At 57.6% G+C, this 19,749-nt stretch overlaps 2 protein-coding genes across 4 annotated transcripts in view; one reads left to right on the forward strand and one right to left on the reverse strand.

Moving 5' to 3' along the window:
- The window catches only part of MED24 (mediator complex subunit 24), a 44,138-nt gene extending 31,698 nt beyond the window's left edge, over nucleotides 1-12,440 (reverse strand). The window contains exon 1 of one of the 2 annotated variants that reach the window (XM_061391684.1): nucleotides 11,947-12,440. The gene's annotated coding sequence lies outside the window, so the exon portion shown is untranslated. Of the gene's footprint in view, nucleotides 1-3,479; nucleotides 3,576-11,946 lie in introns of those variants that run through there. The other variant, XM_061391686.1, reaches the window with a different exon arrangement.
- The window catches only part of THRA (thyroid hormone receptor alpha), a 25,047-nt gene continuing 5,298 nt past the window's right edge, over nucleotides 1-19,749 (forward strand). The window contains exons 1-7 of one of the 2 annotated variants that reach the window (XM_061391692.1): nucleotides 1-398; nucleotides 14,019-14,086; nucleotides 14,630-14,730; nucleotides 16,661-16,808; nucleotides 17,443-17,648; nucleotides 18,662-18,808; nucleotides 19,386-19,644. In XM_061391692.1, the coding sequence (XP_061247676.1) occupies nucleotides 16-398; nucleotides 14,019-14,086; nucleotides 14,630-14,730; nucleotides 16,661-16,808; nucleotides 17,443-17,648; nucleotides 18,662-18,808; nucleotides 19,386-19,644 (1,312 nt within the window). In that variant the 5' untranslated portion in view covers nucleotides 1-15. Of the gene's footprint in view, nucleotides 399-11,259; nucleotides 11,613-14,018; nucleotides 14,087-14,629; nucleotides 14,731-16,660; nucleotides 16,809-17,442; nucleotides 17,649-18,661; nucleotides 18,809-19,385; nucleotides 19,645-19,749 lie in introns of those variants that run through there. The other variant, XM_061391695.1, reaches the window with a different exon arrangement.

Below are 19,749 nucleotides of genomic sequence, written 5' to 3' on the forward strand. Positions count from 1 at the left end.
GAGTGGGGCGGGCGAATGCGGGTCGGGAAGGGGCAGAGGCGGCCGAGGGGCGGCCGGGCGGCTGGCAGGGGTCCCGGGGCGCGGCGGGGGGCGGGGGGCGGGGGCCGGCGGCGGCGAGGCGGCCTGCAGGGAGCAGCCGCGAGCCGGCTGGGCGCGCCGAGCCCGAGCCCCTGCCAGAGCGGGGCGGGGGAGGGAGGAGCCAAGAGCGGCCGCCGCCTCTGCCGGAGGAGCCGCGGGGCCGCCACACTCGCCCCCCGCCCCCCCGCGCTCACTCGCACTCACACCCGGGCGCAGGAGGCGGGCGGCCCGGGCCCCACCGGCCCCCCATGGACGCCCCCGGCACGGGGCGCTGAGACCCCCGCGTCGCTGCCCAGCCCGGTCCAGCGCGCCACGCCGAGGTAAGGGGGAGGGAGCGAGGGGGCATTAATATGCAAATGCCTCGCGATTGATTATGCAAAGCCGCGGGGCTCTCTGGCCGGCTCCCAGGCGGGCTGGGGGCGTCCGGGGGGTACCCGCGGCCAGCCTCAGCCTTCCCGGGCGCCCCAGTGACCCTGTCACTGGCCGGGAGCTTGCAGCTTCAACGCCCTGGGGAAGGGAGGCGTTGCTGGGAGGTCGGTGGGCCCCGGGGTTCGCCGGCGGAGATGGCGTCCGGGCCTCCCCCTCGAGGACCCGCCCGGCCTCTGTCCGGCCCGTCCGCTGCGCATTCCCGGGCCCGGCCCCACTGCCGGCCGCCGGAGCTCCCCCGCCCGCCGCGCCGCGGTTTGTTTACGGTGCGCCGGAGGCCTGCCCCCCCAGCTCCCACCCCCAGCCTCCCAGGCCGAGGCCGAGTGGCGTTTGCAAGGCTACCTCCAGCAGCGGAGGGCGGTAGGAGTGGGGTGGGAGGTGGGCTTGCCCGGGCCCCAGGAGAAGAAAGTCTCCCCCCCGCACTTCACTCGCCTCCCCAATTGAACATGGCTCTCTGGTTGCAACACAACTAATTGCAAAAACGCGGCTGGGGGTGTGTGTGTGTATGTGTGTGTGTTGGGGGGTATATCTGAGGGTCCCTGGATAATTAGGGGAGTTGCAAGCTAGGGTGGTTGGGGAAGAGAGGGAGGAATGGGCCCGTGTTGTGTGCCACCCGCTTCCCTCCCCTTGCAACGTGTCTCTGGTGCCCCTTCTCTGCCTGGGGCCCTCCCTTGTCCAGTGTGCAGGTAAAGCCTGCGGGGTGGGGGTTATAGAGGCAATGGAGAGAGCCTCCCGTTTTCCGGGGGAGGGGGGCTTGGCGGGGGTGGAGGTCTGGAGGTCGCAGAAGGAAAACCAGTGGGATGGGAGCCCACCCCTCAATGCTGGCTCAGGCCCCAGGAAGGGGAGGGATATAGGGGGCTGTGGTCCAAGATGAGGGGGAAGCAAATGTGCCATGCAGACACAGAGATATGCCCACACACACATGCACACCCAGGGACACCCAGGCGGACTCAAGGACAGGAACTGCTGGACACACCCACATGGGGACAAGGGAAGAGGCACGCTACCACTGCACAGGGGAGCTCAGAAGGGTGGGACACACCCATGGGAGACCAACCCTTGCACAGGCATAGGGTCACGGGGAGATGCTCTCATACACAACAAGGAGGAGTCGCTGTCACCCACACAGAAAAAGTCACTATCGCCTGCATGCATGAATGCAGAGCAATTGCACACAGCCACACATTACAAAAGACCCTGTCACTCACAGGCACACACGTGCTCGCATGAGCCCAGTCACACAGGCATCATCGCCTTGCCGTGACAGTCGCTGTCACTCGGTCAAACGCAAATGCAGTTGCACATCAACACACATATACACAACTCAGCAACAAGTATTTTCCTGGACTCTTCATGTGGCTTTCTGAGGTGCTGTGTACCACACAAAAAAGACCCTGCTCCCATAATGGTGGAAGGCACGCAGTCACTATAGATAACATTCTCTGTCTCTTTCCCTTGTCATCCCACCCCCTAGATGGTGAGCTCCTTGAGACCCAGGAGAATCACTGGAATTGCTCTGGATCCCACCCAGAGCCAAGCATATGAAGTGCTCCGTAATCCTTTGTAATTGATTGACTGTGGGAACCCTGCACACAGGTGCAGGCATCTGCACACAGTCCCAGGGGCTCAGGTGCAGGAGGCACTCAGAAGGTTCAGGACCACACAGTCACAGGTCTACACCCCTGGATGCACGCACTGTAGCTGTGCGGCCAGGCACACCCCTAGATGTACACGCAGTCGTAGACTTTTCCCCTCAAGCTTCCTCCTGCCTTCTTTTTCCAGGCTCTTTTTTTTTTTTTTTGAGGGACAGGAAAATCAGAGCAAAGGGTGAGGGGGAGGGGGTTCTAGAGGGCCGAGTCACGCACGTGAAGCAATGTTAGGTGACTTCAGGAGCTGGGATGACCCTGGCTGCTGGCGGGGAGGGAGTCTTGGGGAGACCTGCCTCCTAGGGAGCAGCCCCCATCCCCACCCCAAAAGCAGATAACCTCAGTGCCCCTGCTGGGCTCGTTGGTCTGGGCCATTACTGGGGATGCTCACCGGCCTTCCCCCCACTAACTCCCACCGAGTTCCTGCCTCCCACCCGGAGTCTGGCCCCTTTTCTCAGCTCTGCCCTCCTGTCTAAACTTGGAAGCCTCCCTTAGGAGGCCGTAAGCTGGTGAGTGTCTGGGTGAGTGCTGTGTATTTTTGACTTGGAATTTTGCTCCACCACGGTCTCCAGTGCTCTGTCTCGCTTGTGTCTCTTCTCTCTCCCCCTGTTTCTCCACCAGTCTGTAACTCCCTCTCACCCTGTCCCTATCCACCCCCCTCGTTGACCCCTGTTCTGGTGTCCGTTTCTGCCACAGCCTCCATGCTTGGAGCTGGGAACCGGCGGTGATGTTCTCCATTCTTCTCCAGTTGCTAGTACTCAGACCCCGCCCCTCGGCCTGCCTGCCCTGCCTCTGGGGTCAGCGAGAGGTTGGGGTGGGGGGCGGGGGGCTCAGCTGGCTGCTCAGGACATCCTGCACTTCCTCAGCCCTGCAGCTGCGGCCAGCAAGTTTGGGGGGCTGAGCACAGGGGGAGAAGAGAAGGGGTCAACCGCTGCCCACGCTGACTTCTCAGGCTGGTGGGTTCAGCCTGGGTGGAAGGTCTGGGTGGGCAAGCCATGGATGGTTATCGGAAGCTCCTTCCACAATGACCCACTGGAAAATAATCGCCAACCCCCCTCCCCGCCCAGGGGCCGTGGCGGGAGTTGGCAGGACCCAGCTGAGCGGGACTCACAATGGCCTTTCTCCACATCCCTGGCAGCTGAGACCCACCTCAGAGATGCCCAACAGCTGTGTCTGCTTTGCCCAGCCTCTGAGCCTGGTTCTGAGGGTACAGCTGCCCAGACTTTGTGTGGGGCTGTGTGAGGCCCTCTCCCATGGGCTGGCCCTTCACTTTGGGCTGGCAGGGCGGGTAGTTCTTCCAGAGAGGAAATCTGAGCAGGGGGCACTTACCATTTCTGGCCATGCTCCCCTCTAACTGTGGTCTGGACAATGGATGAGGAGGTACTGGCACGGATTCCACCCTGGAGAGTCCATGGCTGCTACAAAAAGGGAAACTGAGGCTGGGTCACAGGGAACACATAGCTGGATGAAAGAACAAGGTGGCATGCTGTAGTGGTTAAAAACAGGGATATACATGTGCATATATATACGTATACATAGACACACGTGTGGATATATATGTAGGAGCTAGAGTGCCGGGGTTTGAATCCCAGCTCTGTCCCTGGCAGTTGTGTAATCCTGGGCAAGCAATTTAACCTCTCCCTTGCCTTATCTGTAAATTGAGGATGGTAATACCGACCTCATTTGGTTTTTTGAGGATTACAGCCGTCAGAATATATAAAATGCTTTTAAAAACTGCCTGGTGCACAAGCACTGTATGTGTTAGCTGTTACAGCAAGGAAATCTGTGGGTCTGGGGCCCCTGGATTTCTTGGAAAAGCTTGGTGGAGACTTGGATCTCCTGGACATTACAGGCATGAGGTGGCGTTGGTAGGGATAGTGGGTCCCCAATCTCCAGCCTCCTTGTCACCTCTCCATGACACTTCTCTCTCTCCCGCCTGGAGTTTGGGCAGCCTGGAGCCCCTCTGCCACCACTGTGCTTTCCTCTGATCCTCACCTTATTTAGCTGCTTCTTAAAGGAGCCCTTGGTATCACAGCCTGGGACACACCTCCCCGGTTAGGGACAAATGCACGAATGTTTGGGCATCACTGCATCTCTGTTGGGACAAGTCTGAGCACTGGGAGTGTGGGAGAGGAAAAACAAGGAAAGCAGGCTCCTCTCCACAACCCCTCTCACTTCTTATGTGTGGAGTAAGTCACCCTTCCTCTCTCCTGGGGACCCAAAATCTCAGCTACCTACCGTTGATCTATCATTCAGGACCCACCCTTGGCTGACAGATTCCCCGCCCCTGCACAGAGGGGACATTAGTGTGGGGGGTGGGGGCAGTGCATAAGAAGGGTGTTGGGTGCAGCACCTGGGGGTCCAGGGTGTATCCTGGGTTGCCTCTAATCCTCTGTGAATCTGGTGATAAAACTCTTCTCTCCGCCCTCCATCCCTTTTATGCAGCTCCCCAAGGACAATGGGAGTGATATGTCCTGTGGTGGGCCACTGGGGAGCCTCCGGAGTGGGGGCACCAATCTCAACCCTAGTTCTCATGGCTGCAAAGGTGCTTGGGGGACTTTTTGCCTCATGGGGAAGGGAGGCATGCATGACTGTGGTGGGAAGACCACTGCCTGGGAGTTGGAGGCTGGGTTTTCACCACTTGCCAGTTGCTGACTTTGGGTTTAGGTTTTCGTAATCTGGAGACAGGGATGCCCACCTTGTGCGGAGTGAGGGCAAATAACATAACGTGAGATGACACCTGTAGTCAGCCCCTGTTGCGAGCTGTCACCGCCAACAAGGCCTGTGGATTCTCGTCTCTTCCCAGGGTCTGGGATGCTGCAGGGTGGGTGGGGACACAGAGGCCGCTTGGAACCAGAGACCGTTCTCAGGCTCTCACAGAGACGGCTGGGGCTGGTGGAGAGAAGACTGCGTGGTTCTCAGGCATGTGGTGTTGCTTGCCCTCCTCTCTGGCAGGCCACGGCTGGGGCACCAAAGGGGGGCCACCCTGTAGCATGCCAGGCTGTGAGGTGGTCCACAGGGAGGTGTCAGGAGTTCTCTGGGCAGACAAGGGGAGCAAGATGGAACTCACCGGTGCCCAGAAAATGCTGTCTTTGCTCCCCTGCTTTGGAGGCGGGCACCCAGTCTGGGCACGGGGACTGGGGTTAAAGGTTAGGGCCAAGAGCACGCCTCTAGCACTGGCCCAGAGCAGCGGGACTGGACCCAGCCCCCAAGCCTCTTCTTCCTCCTGGCTTCCTCTTGTAAGGAGGAGATGAGCTCTTGGCTCCCAGAGCCGCCTGTTTCATTTTCTCTTTTACCCAGGCGCGAGGGGCGTGGGCGAGGGAAGGGGAGTGCGCGGACCCAGGCTTTGGTGGCTATCAGGCGTCTTGGTACACATCAGTGAGTGGGTGTGTTGTGCGCGCATCCATGTGCGCGCATTTTGTGCATGTGTGGGCCGGGGAGGGCTCTGACTATCCGCTGGAATGGGGTACCGGAGCCCGCGGCTCTGCGCATGCGGGGTGAGTGTGTGTGTCTGCACGTGTCCGTGTGTGTGCGGGCAGACTCGGCTGCATTTACTTGCTCGCTCTCTCCTGCTCTCTCTCTCTCCCTCCCCTCTCCCTCTCCCCCTCTCTCCCTTTCCCTCTCTCCCGCTCTCACACACACACAATTTTCAATCTCTCCTCCCTTTCCTCATTCCCTCCCTCGTCTCCCAGCTCCTCTCTCCCCGCTTCCCTCTCAGTCCCTCCCCCACCAACCCTGCCTGTGCCTGTTCCGCTTGGCTGGGGGCTATCTCTGCCTCTCTGGGGGTGCCTGGGAGAACATCCCCGCTTTGCGTTTCCCCTTGATCATTCCCTTCCCTCCTGGGTAGAGCTCTCCAGGGCTCGCAGGCTCCTCTGTGCCACCTCCTCCCTGGAAGAGGGGAGTGGGGAAAGGAGGACCCCAGCCCTGTGCCCATGATGCCATCTGCAGTGAGCGCCTTGGCCCCGTGACATTCATGCCTCCAGCCTTCAGCTGCCCCAGCTCCCAGCTCCAATTACCCACTGGCTGCTGGGGGGGTGGGGGCAGGGAGAGTGTGCTCAGCCTGGGGGTGCTCCTAACTCTGCCTTCTTGGCTATTTGGATCTCCCTCTCCATTCCTTGTGGGGAGTGGGGGTGGTATGGAGATCTGTGGGTTGGCAGGGAAGGGGCTGAGCTCTTGAGCAGGAGCTGTGGGCCCCACCATCGTCAGTAGGCGTGGCGGGGGGTGTGGAGATGAGCCCCACACCTGGGTGCCCACCTTGCTGCCTGATGGGAGCTGGCCTGGGGGTGGGAGGAGGGGCAGGAGAGCAGCAGGTGGGTGAGGTTATGGTGGGGGTGGGCGGAAGCCCAACAGTCTTTGATGTTCCTACTGGGCATCTGGCCCAAGTCAAGGCTACTGTTTATGTCTTTCTGTCTCTGACCTGCAGGGGGGAATTTCCTGTTATATTCTTTTGGGGGAGAGGATCCTTTTGTTTAAGTAACCAATCTCCCCCTTATATCCCCCACCCCCATCTCCCATTAAGCCTCCAAGGCCCTAGAGTGGCTCAGGAGATCAGACGTCAGGGGTCACTGCCCTTGAGCTCCAGAATCCCTTCTCATGGGGGCCCTGTGAGAGCCCACCGAAGGCTGCTGCCTTCCCCTGGCCCCTCCTGCTTGCCAAGCTGCTGTCTTCATCTGTGTACTCCTCTGCCATCACACACCTGCCAAATAGCACCTCCCTTCCCGCCTTCACCCCTCCTCTCCCTCCCAGCACTGGGATAACTGGGAGTTGGGTGGGGCAGCCCCGCCCCCCCCCAAGTCCATACCTGAGAGTAGCAGAGAGGGGGATCTGGGAAAGGAGATAAAGATCCCAGCCCTGAGAGGCACCCAGCCCTCAACCTGGGGGCTGGTGTTGCTGCTGCAACCTCCGCCGTCACCAGAACCCCCGGGGGCTGTTGGTGTCTGTGGCTGCCCATGGGAGCCCACGTTGGCACAGGCGGTCATGTCTGCACACAGATGCCTGTGTTTGCCTGTGCATGCCCGCGCGTGTGTCTGGTGTGTGTGTGTGTGTGTGTGGGCTGCAGTGGCCAGCTGGGCCTCTTAGCATCGCCCTTGTTAGCCCCCATGGTGTGCAGTCAGGGCATCAGTGCCAGATAATTGGGAGTGGGGGTGAAGAATCTACCCCCCACCCTAGCAGCAGGCAAAGGGGAAGGGGAGAGGGAGGTGCGAACCTCCCCACAGCACTATTAATAGCCCACATGCCAGGCCACCAAGAACCAGCTGTCACCGTGGAAACCATTTCTGCTCTGCCCTCCCCCCAGCCTTCGTGAGGTGGAACTCGGGCGGGGCACCGAGCACCCCCCACCCATCTTCCTTTGTTACCTTTCTCTCTGTGTCTCCTCCCCTCCTCTGTCCTTCTGTCTCTCCCACCCTTCTCTCCCCACCCCCACCTCCCTGCTGCCTTTCTTCTTCTCCATCTACTTCATTGTCAACCCTGCCTCTACCCCAGTCTCGGCCCATCTCTTTGTCTTTGCCCCTCCTCATCTTCCCTCTCCTCTCCCCCTTCATCCCTTTCACCCTTCTCCTCCTCCTCTTTCTCCCCTTTTCTCAGCCCCCCTCTCTCTATGTCCTTCCCTCTGCTTGGCAAGGAGGAGGGCTGGGCTTCCCTTAGTGCATTAAGGACAAAGTTCAGGGGCCCTGACAGGTGGGGCCAAAGCCAAGAGTAGACCCAGAGGAGACTGACGTGGAGACCTGGGGGCTGGATCTGGGGGCAGAGAGTCCCCCCTCTGGCAGCCCTAGGCATCCTTCCAGGGAGTCCCTTGGGTCCACAGGACTGCAGAGTGGGACAGTCCCTGCAGCGGGGACCTGGCATGGTGCCTGTGGATGCTGCATTGGCCTCTTGTCTCTGTCCCCCCATCCCAGAAGCACTTAAGCTTAATGAAATGTTTCCCCCTCCACGGGCGCCTTGCCCACACTGCCACCAGGCAGCTCTTATCTGACAAAGAGGAAGAGGGTGGCCAGGCCCTCCGACAGGTGGGCCTTGCCTCCCAGCTGTCCAGCCTCCTCTGCAGCATGGCTCCAGCCCCTCCACCTCTGGGGGCCTGAGCCTCTTCCTCTGCAGGTCTGTGCCCGTCAGGCACTTGGGGAACTGACAGGATTCCAGGAGGAGGGGCGAGAGGCTGCCCTTCAGGGTGGGTGTCCCCGCCCCACTTCCCTGTGGACTTTCATCTACCCACGGCCAACGCAGGCCTGGCCCACGTGCCGTGTGCCTCCCTGCATGCTGGGCTCTCTGCCCACTCTGTCGCCTCAGAGGCCCAGGTATGTCCCCAGAGAGATGACAAGGAGCCCTCAGGGGCTCCAGCCTCTAGCTAAGTGCCAGGCGAGGGTGCCCTGAGCGGCGAGGGCAGGACCTTGCTCCGCTGCCCGCTGCCAGGGGCTCCGGGGAGCCTGGGTGGTACCGACAGGCAGCAGGCACTGGTCTGCTCAACGCCCCTCCCAGCAGGCACGTGCAAGCCCTTGGCAGTGCCCAGACACATTTGGAGTTAAGACTGGGCCTGGGAGGGGGAAGGGAAGATAAACATGGTGGCTTAGGTTGGCGCTGCCCCAGGTGTGCCCTGTAGGGGCTGGGGCAGGAGTGAGCGGGGAGGGGGTTCCTCCAGCTCTATGGCCTGGGAGGGAGCTGCCCACGCCACGCGCTGCCACCAGGATTCCCCATCTTGCCTGGCCCACAGCTGTCGGTACCCATTCCTGCACACCCTGGCTGCCTTCACCTGCCCCCAGGGCCTGCTCCCCGGGGCTGCCCCTCTCTCCCTGTGCCCACTCCTGTGCCTGCCTCCTCCCCTCCCCGGGGGCGCCCAGGCCTCAGGCTGGCGAGTGGATTTTTCCAGCTTCTGTAAACAAGTGGTGGCAGCATGCCAGGTGGGCAGGAGACAGGCGGGGGCAGCACCGCAGCCAGGGTGTGCCAAGCACCGAGGCACAGACTTGGGGGGAGGGGGAGACAGGGAGACACCCCGCCCCCGGGGGGGAGAGAGAGAGAGAGAGACATTCTGATGCAGACAGACAGACAGACCAGAGGAAGCTACACTGGGCAGAGAGAGGTGGAAACAGAGGCGACAGAAAATAGCCCGCTATTGTCAGCCCCACCCCCACGACTACCCTGGCCCCCCTACCCCTCAGCGCTCTGGCTGGAGCGGCAGGCCCCTGTGCCCAGGCTCTGGGCAACCCCACCCACTCCTTTTCTCCCCCACCTCCACCCCTTAGGGCTGGCTACGCCATTATAAATTTATAACAGGAATTTCTCCGCAAGCCAAGAAAAACTTGACCTACTTTCTTGATGGCTCCCTGAGCTAAGGCTCCCCGCTCTCACCCGTCCCCCCCTCCCCAGTGTCTCCTGTCCAGCCCCCAGTGCCCAGTTCTGGTCTGTGGGGGTATCAAAGACAGAATGGGCCACCCTTCTGTCCTCCTGCCCTGCTCCCCAGGATGGGGACTCACCCCAGTGCCCTGTCCCATGGCCGGCCCTGCCCTGCCCAATGGCCTGACTTATCTCTCCCTTCCCCTCCCACCCTGACTCCTTATCAGTTCTTGGAGGTGGGGCCGAGGGGCAAAGCCTCTGGTGCAACAGTCGTACTGTGGAGGGATGAAGGGGTGTGTGCGGGGAGCTGCACCTTTTGTCCCCTTTCACGTGCCCACACCTGCCTGTCTGGGTAGACACGGAGCGTCAGGTCTGCAGCCTGGGGTCAGCAATGTGGCGTGGAGGGAATGGTTGGCCCAGGTCGGCACTGCCCTAGACCCCTGGTAGCAGAACAAGGCCAGCGTTGGAGGCAGGCTGCTGACTAGCTGCGCCCACTTGAGTGAATGTTCAAGCTTTCTGAGGCTTCGTTTACTCACCTGCGAAGTTCTGATACCAGAGGGCACATACTCTCTGTGCCATTAACAGGGGTTATTTTCCATTCCCTGTTCCCTTGCCTTCCTGGTGGGTGGCAGCTCAGCTAAACCAATGGGGAAGGGGAAGCCTGGTCCTCAGACTGGGAAGTGTGATGTGGGACCTTGTATGGGAATCTCCTTGTGGGGCCAGGGTTGGGGAGTCATAACTGGGCCAGCAGCTGGGGGAGGGGGCAGCTCCCTACTGTTTTCAGCGTCCTTCTTTATTGAGGCACTCAGGTGGGTGTTCAGGATTCCTGCATGCCACCTCTACAAACCACACTTCCTTCCCCAGTACACCCCGCCCCCTGCTGCCCTGTGCCTGGGCTCAAAGCTGCCCGTCTCTGGTGGCGTCTTGCCCTACAGTACTGATGAGTTTTAGGAAAACTTGGTGAGGGGGTTGGTAATAGCAGCTGATGTTTAATAGATGCATATTAAGGGCACCACTTCCCAGGTGGTGCTAGTGGTAAAGAACTCGCCAATGCAGGAGACACAAGAGAGGCAAGTTCAATCTCTGGATCAGGAAGATTCCCCTGGAGAGGGAAATGGCAACCCACTCCGGGATTCTTGCCTGGAGAATCCCATGGACAGACGAGCCTGGCGGGCTACAGTCCATGGGGTCGCAAAGGGTCAGACACGACTGCAAGGACTTAACACACACACAAGGGCCTCACTTGATTGTGAGGATTGAGACAAGGTACATGGATGACCTCATTCTTTCCCTTCATCCTTGTTCATGTCTGGAGATCAGGCATGATCTCCATGTCTATGGATCTCCAGTCTTGCCTGCTGTGTGGTGGTTATTTATTTTTTTGCCTGCTCTCTGTTGATTTGAATGGTTATCCTGGTCCTCTTCCTGTGCCTGCCCTCTATGACTACCACTATCTCATTATTTTCTTTTTCACAGTATTTATTTATTTGGCGTGCTCCAGCTCTTAGTGGTGGCACACTGGGTCTCAGGTCTTCCTTGCGGTATGCAGGAACTTCAGTTGTGGCTTGTGAACTCTTAATTGCAGCCTGTGGGGTCCAGCTCCCTGACCAGGTATTGAACCTGGGCCCCCTGAATTGGGGGCGTGGAGTCTTAGCCACTGGAGCACCAGGGAAGTCCCCCCATCATCTCAGTATGAGCCCCAAAATGTTGGTACCAAAGGAATCCTATTCGCCTAGCCCCACCATGGCACCGCCTTATCCCTGCCTCTCTCCTCTCTCTGCAGGGACCTCTGGACAGGACAAGATTCAGAAGTTACTCTTCCCACCCAGGACCCCTTTACAGACCCGGCTTGCTCCCCCACCCAGCCCTACCACCTGCCATTCCCTGGCCCCTTTCACCGCCCGCCCCCCTTGGGGCTCAGGGCATGGTGTGAAAGGCCAAGTGCTGAGGCGGGCACCATGGGTGCTGTGCCCTAGGGCCTGGGTGGCAGGGGGTGGGTGGCCTGTGGGTGTGCCGGGGGGGCCAGTGTGCCCACCCCAGTCTCTCGGCGTGCTGGAGGGCATCCTGGATGGAATTGAAGTGAATGGAACAGAAGCCAAGCAAGGTGGAGTGTGGGTCAGACCCAGAGGAGAGCAGGTAATGCGTTCGGCAGCTACGTCGTGCCAACTCCTAGGCAGCAAGCAGGGTCACCTGGCTGGGCCCAAGAGAGCTGAGCTTGGGCCTTTTAAGTACCTCTGTGGCGGGGGCCAGGGTCGGGGCATGAGGCCAGCCAGCCTGCTGCCTACCTTTGCCCAGGAGATGAGGTCATGTTCCCATGTGGCAGGGAATTAGGCACCTGGATGGAGAGATGCCCATTCTAAAAGGGGGAGGTGATGTAGAGTATTACAGGCGGCAGGCACATGGCCCCTCCCTGGATGGTGCTGGGCATCTCAAATCCTGCCCCCTCCCTGGTCCCCTGGGCCACCCTTACCTGCATCTGTGGAATCCAAACAGCCTTGCCATTTGCCTCCTTTCCTCCTCTCCCTACCAGCTCATTCACTTCTGACTGCCAGTGTGCGGTCCAGAAGCCATGGTGCCTGTTACATGACATTTCAGGGCACATGGTCCAGTAGCTGTTGGTCACAGCTCACGCTTATATTTGGAACCTATTGGGAGCCTCACAAGCTCTTCCTTGTTCATGGGCAAGGGCGGGCACTGCCATGGGGCTCCTCCCAGGAAGTGGAAGTGAATACCAGCTATGAAGATTTTGCTCCCACGTGGAGCAGACATCAGCCTTGCACACCCAGCTAGGGATGGCTTACCTGCCATCTGCAGTGCCTTTCAGGAGCCCAGAGGGTCTCTGCCTCTCCCATCAGCTCCAAGTAGCACAGAGCTCCGTCTCTGTTGGCATGGTGCCCTGGGAGCTGGGTACAGCCTGTGCCTATGGCCAGGGAGAGGGTGGGGGATGGGTGCTCTGGGGAGCAGTGTGGCCGTTGCCTAGGAGACCAGATCCCGAGCCAGGAGGCTGGAGTCCTGGCCCAGCAAAGCCCTGGGGCCCAAGACTGGGTCCCTGGAAGGGTGGAGGAAGTGGATGGGGCTGGTGGTTGGGTAAGGGCAGTGGGGTATCCCCCTACCCAGTCCCCACCCCCGGGAACTCTGAAAAAGGTTTAGCCTATCATTGCATAGCTTTCACTTACAGCCTCTGTACCTCGCTGCCCAGACTTCTTCTGTGGGTCTGGGAGAGTCTGCTCCTAACGCAGAGAAAGGCGGGAACGCCAGTTCCTGGTCCCCCCAGGACTGCAGGCCCTCCCCGTAGCCTCCCCTCCCCCATGTCCTTGCGCCACCTTGTGGCTAGCCCTGGTACTGCACCCAGAGGCTGTAAGTCTGATTAATTGCAGAAGACCGCCAGCTCAGCTGGGGCCTCGGTAGCTAGGCGTTCTCCCATACCCACCCCTCCGGAGACAGGAAGCAGATCTGACCCTCGAACCGTTCTAGAAATTAGACAGGGGTAATCCCCAGGGTGTGTGGGACACAGCTATCTGTGACTGTGACCCTGGCCAAGGTCACTGTGTCAGTGTGTTGGTAGTTGCATCGGGCTCTGGAGGGAGGCTCTGCAACATGCCACACACGGGGTGTGTGTGAGAGGTTATACAATCCGTGCATGCATGTAGAAGGCTTATGTAACCTGTGTGTGCCGAGGTTATGTAACACGTATGTGGAGAGGCTGGCCACATGCGTGTGCAGTGGCTGAGGGCTGCTATAATACCTTACGTGGAGGGGCCCTGGGTCTTTGTTCTGGCTCTGACCCCGGCCCACTGTGTCGGCTGGCACAGGTGGGGCCTCAGTTTGCTGTTCTGTTAAATGGGGGCCGTGGACAGGGTGGCTTTGGGAGTCCCATCCTTTTCTCATGTCCTTGAGTCTAGGTTCTGGTGGTCCGCTGTGGTTATCTAGCGTGTGTGCATGAGCTGAAAATCAAGTGACATGCTCGCTGCAGGGAGGGGCATGGTATTATTAGGTGCTTGTCTAGAGGGTTGTGAAACACGTGGGCATATCCTTGAGGTCGTATAACATTTGAGAAAGCCCTGAAAGTCATGTCCACATAGATAATAGAGACTGCTGCTTACATACCATGCTTGGGTTTATACTGAAGGCAGCATAGTTGTTCATATGTTCATATGTGCTGGTTTTATGCTGCATATATTTGTGTGTATTCTAAAGCTTATATAGTTTTAAGCATGTCCTAAAGATTCATGTCCTGAGATTCTTCTGCATATGTGTCAAGTACTGAAGGCTTAAATATGTGGATGTTTTATAGACGATGGATGTTTACGGTTCTCTAATGTGTGTGTCAGTGTGTGTTGGGACCCTTGAACATGCTTGTGCCCCAGCCAAGCCCCTTATCTCTTGCTCAGATAGCTGGACCCTTCTCAGTTTTGTCAGCTGACCTGAAGGTGGGAGGTAGATGGAGGGAGTCAGGCCTGAGGCATGACATCAGCCTATTGGATGCAAAGAGGGGCTGCCCAAGGTCTGCTCTCTGATTCTGCCCACTTTGCCCCTGTCCAGTACCAGGTCACCAGATGGAAAGCGAAAAAGAAAGAACGGCCAATGTTCCCTGAAAACCAGCATGTCAGGTGAGCCTGGCTGCGTGTGCCCTTCCTCCCCACCCTCAACCCCACCGAACCAGCAAAGGGCTCTTCCGGGGCCTGGGCTTGTACCGGCAGTTCCTGTGTCCTGTGGGAAGAGCCTCCTGGAGAGCTTGGGATGGACTTGTCTGGGTGAGAGGTGTGATGTGGAGCATGCCCCAGCCACTGAGGATGGAGTAGGTCAGAAAGGGCCTCTTCCCTCCCTTCTCCCATCACGCCCTTACCTGAGGTCCCCGAGATGAGCTGCTGCCGAGATTTGCTTCTCCTTCTCCTGTGTCCCCCTGCCCCTGGGATGCAGCAAGAGAGAAAAGCCCTAAAGGGTCAGTCAGAAGAACTGGATTCTCCATATTCTTAGGGAAGGGGATGAGCAAGATGACCTCTGATATGTCTCCAGGACTCTGTCTGGAGACAGAGAACCCTTCAGGGAGGCTGGGCAAGGAAGGAAAAGTGGGGGGATGGAGAGAGTCTCGAAGCCTCTCTGCTGGGGCCCCAAGCCATGCCTGCCTGCCTGCCTCCCTTCCTCCCTCCCAGGGTATATCCCTAGTTACCTGGACAAAGACGAGCAGTGTGTCGTATGTGGGGACAAGGCAACCGGTTATCACTACCGCTGCATCACTTGCGAGGGCTGCAAGGTATGGACCAGCCAGCTCCTGCCCCTCCCCCACCACCTGAGGCCCCCCCCCCCCTACCGTCTCATTCCCTGTAAGTCCTTCAGCACTTGGCCCGATAGACAGCTCTATAAACGTGTAACCTAAAGCCCACCTGTTTCATCGTCATTTCCCGTATTCATTCATTCATTCATTTGTTCATTCATAATCCCTGCTCTCCCACTCCTAGGCAAGAGGCCTCATCTCTCTGAGCCTCAGTTTCTTCATCTGTGAAATGGGTTAGGATAATAATACCTACCACATAGCATTGTTGGGAGAATTGAATGAGATAATGCACATCGAGTATTTAAAACAGTGCCAAACAGAAAAGAAGCACTCAACAAATGTCTGCTTCCATCCATCCACTCAGTGTATTAAGTGTCAGATGTGTAGTATCTGCCTTGACCTCAAGCTGCTCACAGCCTACCAGGGAAAGACTGGTGTTAGCTGAAAGCAATATCAGTGTTTTTGAAATCTGGTTCCTGGACCGCCTATAGTACTTGTTAAGTGCAGGTCCCCAGGCCTCATCCCAGCCCTACTCTACCAGAACATTTTGTGGTGGCTGCCAGGCATCTGCCTTGCAACAGGCTCCCCAGTTGCTTCCGCTGCCCCCGAAAGGTTGAGAACCATTGCTTGGGAGGGGCACGGTGGAGCCCAGAGGAGAGGATGGCAGAGTCTCCCTGGGCAGAGGGGACAAGGTCGTAGACTTGGGGAGACTTAATTAGATCTCACTTTGGGCATTTCAACCTACGTGGTTTGTCTAAAGTCATCACCTCCTGAAAATATAAGACCTTTCAAGAAACAGAAAGATGAAGAATACATCAAGGCTTCAAGATCCTCTTTTCTTGGTGCCAGTCAAGCCAAGACCACCAGGAATGGAGAGTCCCCTGGCAGCGTTCCTGGAAGCATCACCAGCAGTGTAGCACAGAACAGGGGGTCTCACCCTCAAGGCCCTCTGAGTCCCAGTGGGTCATCCCAAGAGGACAGAGATGTCTTCCCACTCCTAGAGAGTCCGATGGGAGAGGTTTAGAGTGAGGCCCAGGAATCCGTATTTTTGATTGGTACTCTAGGTGGATTTTAATTGCACCCCAGAATCTGAGAGCTCAGACCTTGCGTCTCATACCTCAGGTCCAGTTCTGACCGTTTAGCCATATAACTTTGGGCAAATGGCTTAATCTCTCCAAGCTTCAGTTTCTTAGTCGGCAACATGGAGATAGTAACAGTTCCTACCTCATGGGGTTGACACCAGCAGTAAAGGTGATGATACATGAAAGAAAAGGTTTAGAAGCTCCTGGCTCAGAGTAAGTATGCAGCATACATTAGCCCTTCTTATTACTACTGCCATCTTGAGTCTTGAGGTTTTTTTCCTTTAAAGCAAAGATTAAACCCTGTATATAAAATTGAAAATTTTATTTGCAAGCTAATACAAGTCCATACCCAATGTCTTTTCTTGATTTTTTTGACATTCTCCCCGCCCTCCACCATTTCATGAATCCCACCTGCACAGGTAACAGGCAGCGTGTATGAGAATGGTTTGGGGCCACTGTTGTTTTTAGAGTTGTTTAGCAAGATGGAAAATCAGGTATTAATTGGATGTCCAAAGTGGCTGTTCCTTCAGGCCTCGTCATATTTCACACCCTCCCAGGCTCAAATCTCCTCTCCATGGTCACCATCCTTACCTCTGCCACCACCACCACTCCCCAGGTACCCCGTAGGCAGTTGGGGCTGAAGATGTGTGTTTCTAAGTCCTGGCAGAGCCCAGGTGATGCTGGGCTTGCTCTGTCCAGAAGATGCCAGGTCCCTCACTAATTCCCCTAGCCCCCCACCCCCTGCCAGAGAGCTGCATGGTTGGTTCAGGAAGAGAAGATCGTGATCACACCATGCTCTGTCTCTCCCCTCCACGCCCCCACCCCAGGGCTTCTTTCGCCGCACAATCCAGAAGAACCTGCATCCCACCTACTCGTGCAAATATGACAGCTGCTGTGTCATTGACAAGATCACCCGCAATCAGTGCCAGCTGTGCCGTTTCAAGAAGTGCATCGCTGTGGGCATGGCCATGGACTGTAAGGGGATGGGTGGGGGAAACCGGGCCAGGCAGCTGTAGGTGGGGGTGTGTTCCGATGTGGCAGCTCCCTTCCAGGGTACCCACAGGGCAGAGTGACCATCTGGGTCAGGCTGGTGATGGAATGAGTATTCAGAATCTTCAGGGAATTCAGCAGTCCCTGCTGCCCTCATCTCAGAAGAAAAGGAAACAGAGGATTCCTCTATTGGCCCTGAGCACGGGCCCTGGTGCCTACCTGCCTTTCACCAGTCAAGGGTCTTCAGAGAGTTGTTGGGTAGAAATAAGTCCTGAGTACCCCACCATTACACAGTATCTCTGACTACCAAGGAAGGCACTCCACTTCTCTGTGGGGTGAGAGAGGGCATCTTGTTAGCTAGGGACTGGATGGCTCAGTCTTCCAGTAACCACTGTCTCCCTTAGACCAGAACATTGTATCCTCTGGGTCAGCGGAAATCGGAGTTGATGTGGTCCCAGTGATTATCATGATCCAGGTTGTGCCACCCGACTGCTAGGGAAGTCCTTTAGCCTCTCTTGGCCCTTCCCCTGAGTTTCTCCAACCTAAACACCGGGAAGAGTAGTTTCTGAGCAGGTGACAGAGTGTGCCATGCAAAGGGCATCGTGTCTGTTGTTGACAGTGGTTCTAGATGATTCGAAGCGGGTGGCCAAGCGCAAGCTGATTGAGCAGAACCGAGAGCGGCGACGGAAGGAGGAGATGATCCGATCACTGCAGCAGCGACCAGAGCCCACTCCTGAAGAGTGGGACCTGATCCATGTTGCCACAGAGGCCCATCGCAGCACGAATGCCCAGGGCAGCCATTGGAAGCAGAGGCGGAAATTCCTGGTAAGGAGAGAAGGGGCATGAGTGAGAGTGGCAGCCTGGTGGCCAGGAGAGGAGAGCGAATTCAGAGTCTCGCCTCCTCCAGGAAGCCTTCTTGGACTAGTCCACCCCAAAGCTGCTAGTCTGCACAACTTGGCATTCTGATTTGTACACCCGTGTGTGTGTCACTGCCTTTTCCATCTGATTGGGAGTTCCACGAGGGCAGGGCCTTGCCTCATCAGATTTCCAGTGAAGGGGGGAGGATCTCTCCTCTTTTTCTTGTCCACAGTGACTGGGAGGCAGGGGCACGGACACAGTCATGGAACAGTATTTTGGGGAGCCTCCTGGGGGCCACGTGTTGTCTTGGGCCTTGGCAAAACTGAATGCCAAGGAAATGGTCAGCGTGGGAGAAGATGGACAGTTGGTTGTGTATGGTGGGGGAAGGCAGAGAACTCCTGACGGATGGAGTGCGTCAGCGGGTGAAACAGTACTCTGTAAGGAGCACCAGCTCTGAAACCAAGCACGTGTGTGTGTGTGTGTGTGTGTGTGTGTGTGTGTGTGTGTGTGTAACAGGGATCAAACTGCCTGGGTTCAAATCCTGTTTCCACCGCTTACTAGTCCCTCGACCTTGGGCTTATTACTTAGCTTCACTCTGTCTCAGTTTCCTCACCTGTGAAATGGTGATAAACATAACATCAACTAATGGTGATAAGTCATGGTGAGGATTAAATGAGATAATATGTGTAAAACACACGGCCTAATTCCTAGCTACGTGTTAGTCAAATGTAGCTTCTGTTGTCATGACATTACGGCTACCGGTGCTACGATCCTTGTTCTTCTTAGCCGTCTCGAAGCTCTGGTGCTAGTCTGTTCTCTGCCGCGAGGTGGGAGAAGCCCTAGGCCTGGGACACAGAGTCCCTAGGTGCGGTGGCCCCACTTCCCCAACCTGCCTTGGAGCTCCCCCTGGTGGGCAGGGAGCCTCAGTGAGTAGTTGAAAGGGGTCTGCAGCCCCAACTGACCCCCATCTCTCCCTCTAGCCGGATGACATCGGCCAGTCACCCATCGTCTCCATGCCAGACGGAGACAAGGTGGACCTTGAGGCCTTCAGCGAGTTTACCAAGATCATCACCCCGGCCATCACCCGCGTGGTGGACTTTGCCAAAAAACTGCCCATGTTCTCCGAGGTGAGTGATGGATGGGAGGAGAGACCTGGTGTCACACTGGAGGGAAGCCTTGGGCTGGTCCCCAGGTCACCCAGTCCCAGCTCATCCTTATCTGAAGCTTTCTGGACAGGGAGCAATTCCTATAGGTCAACACACACACACATGCATGCACACACGCATGCACAGGGCGAGCTGGTTCCTAAAGAACTAACAGGCTCTCTGGGCCCGGCCCTGCACCCCCAGCCTCTCCCTGCCCAACTCCCCGCAAGTCTACGTGACCATCCTGACTCTGGAGATTCTTATTTTAAAGAGCACTAACTCTGTGGACCAGCTGCCCTACTGGCTTGAGACCTTGGCCACGTGGCCTAACTCCCTAAACCCCCCTTTGCTCATCTGCAGTGGGCATGGAGGTAATGACAGGACCTAACTCAGAGACCTAGTTGTGAGGCTTAGTGAGGCAAGGTAGGTCTGCCACCCAGTGCAAGGGTAGCTGTCCAGAGCACGCGTTCCCGGTTGGTGGTGGCCTCGAAGTTCCCAGGGGCACCTTCAGGGGACACTTATGGGGAGGGTCATGCTGAGCGTTCCTGTGACTCTGCAGCTGCCTTGCGAAGACCAGATCATCCTCCTGAAGGGGTGCTGCATGGAGATCATGTCCCTGCGGGCGGCTGTCCGCTATGACCCCGAGAGTGACACCCTGACGTTGAGCGGGGAGATGGCCGTCAAGCGGGAGCAGCTCAAGAATGGCGGCCTGGGTGTCGTCTCTGACGCCATCTTTGAACTGGGCAAGTCACTCTCTGCCTTTAACCTGGATGACACGGAAGTGGCTCTGCTGCAGGCTGTGCTGCTAATGTCAACAGGTACCTAGCCTGGCTGGGTGGGCTCTGGAGCTTCCAGGGACTGAGAGCTTGACTGGGCCCTAGGCTTGTCCTTCTTTAACCCCTCAGTCTCTCTGTTCCCCAAGC

Source organism: Bos javanicus, chromosome 19 (assembly GCF_032452875.1).
Source record: "Bos javanicus breed banteng chromosome 19, ARS-OSU_banteng_1.0, whole genome shotgun sequence".
NCBI lineage: Eukaryota > Metazoa > Chordata > Mammalia > Artiodactyla > Bovidae > Bos > Bos javanicus.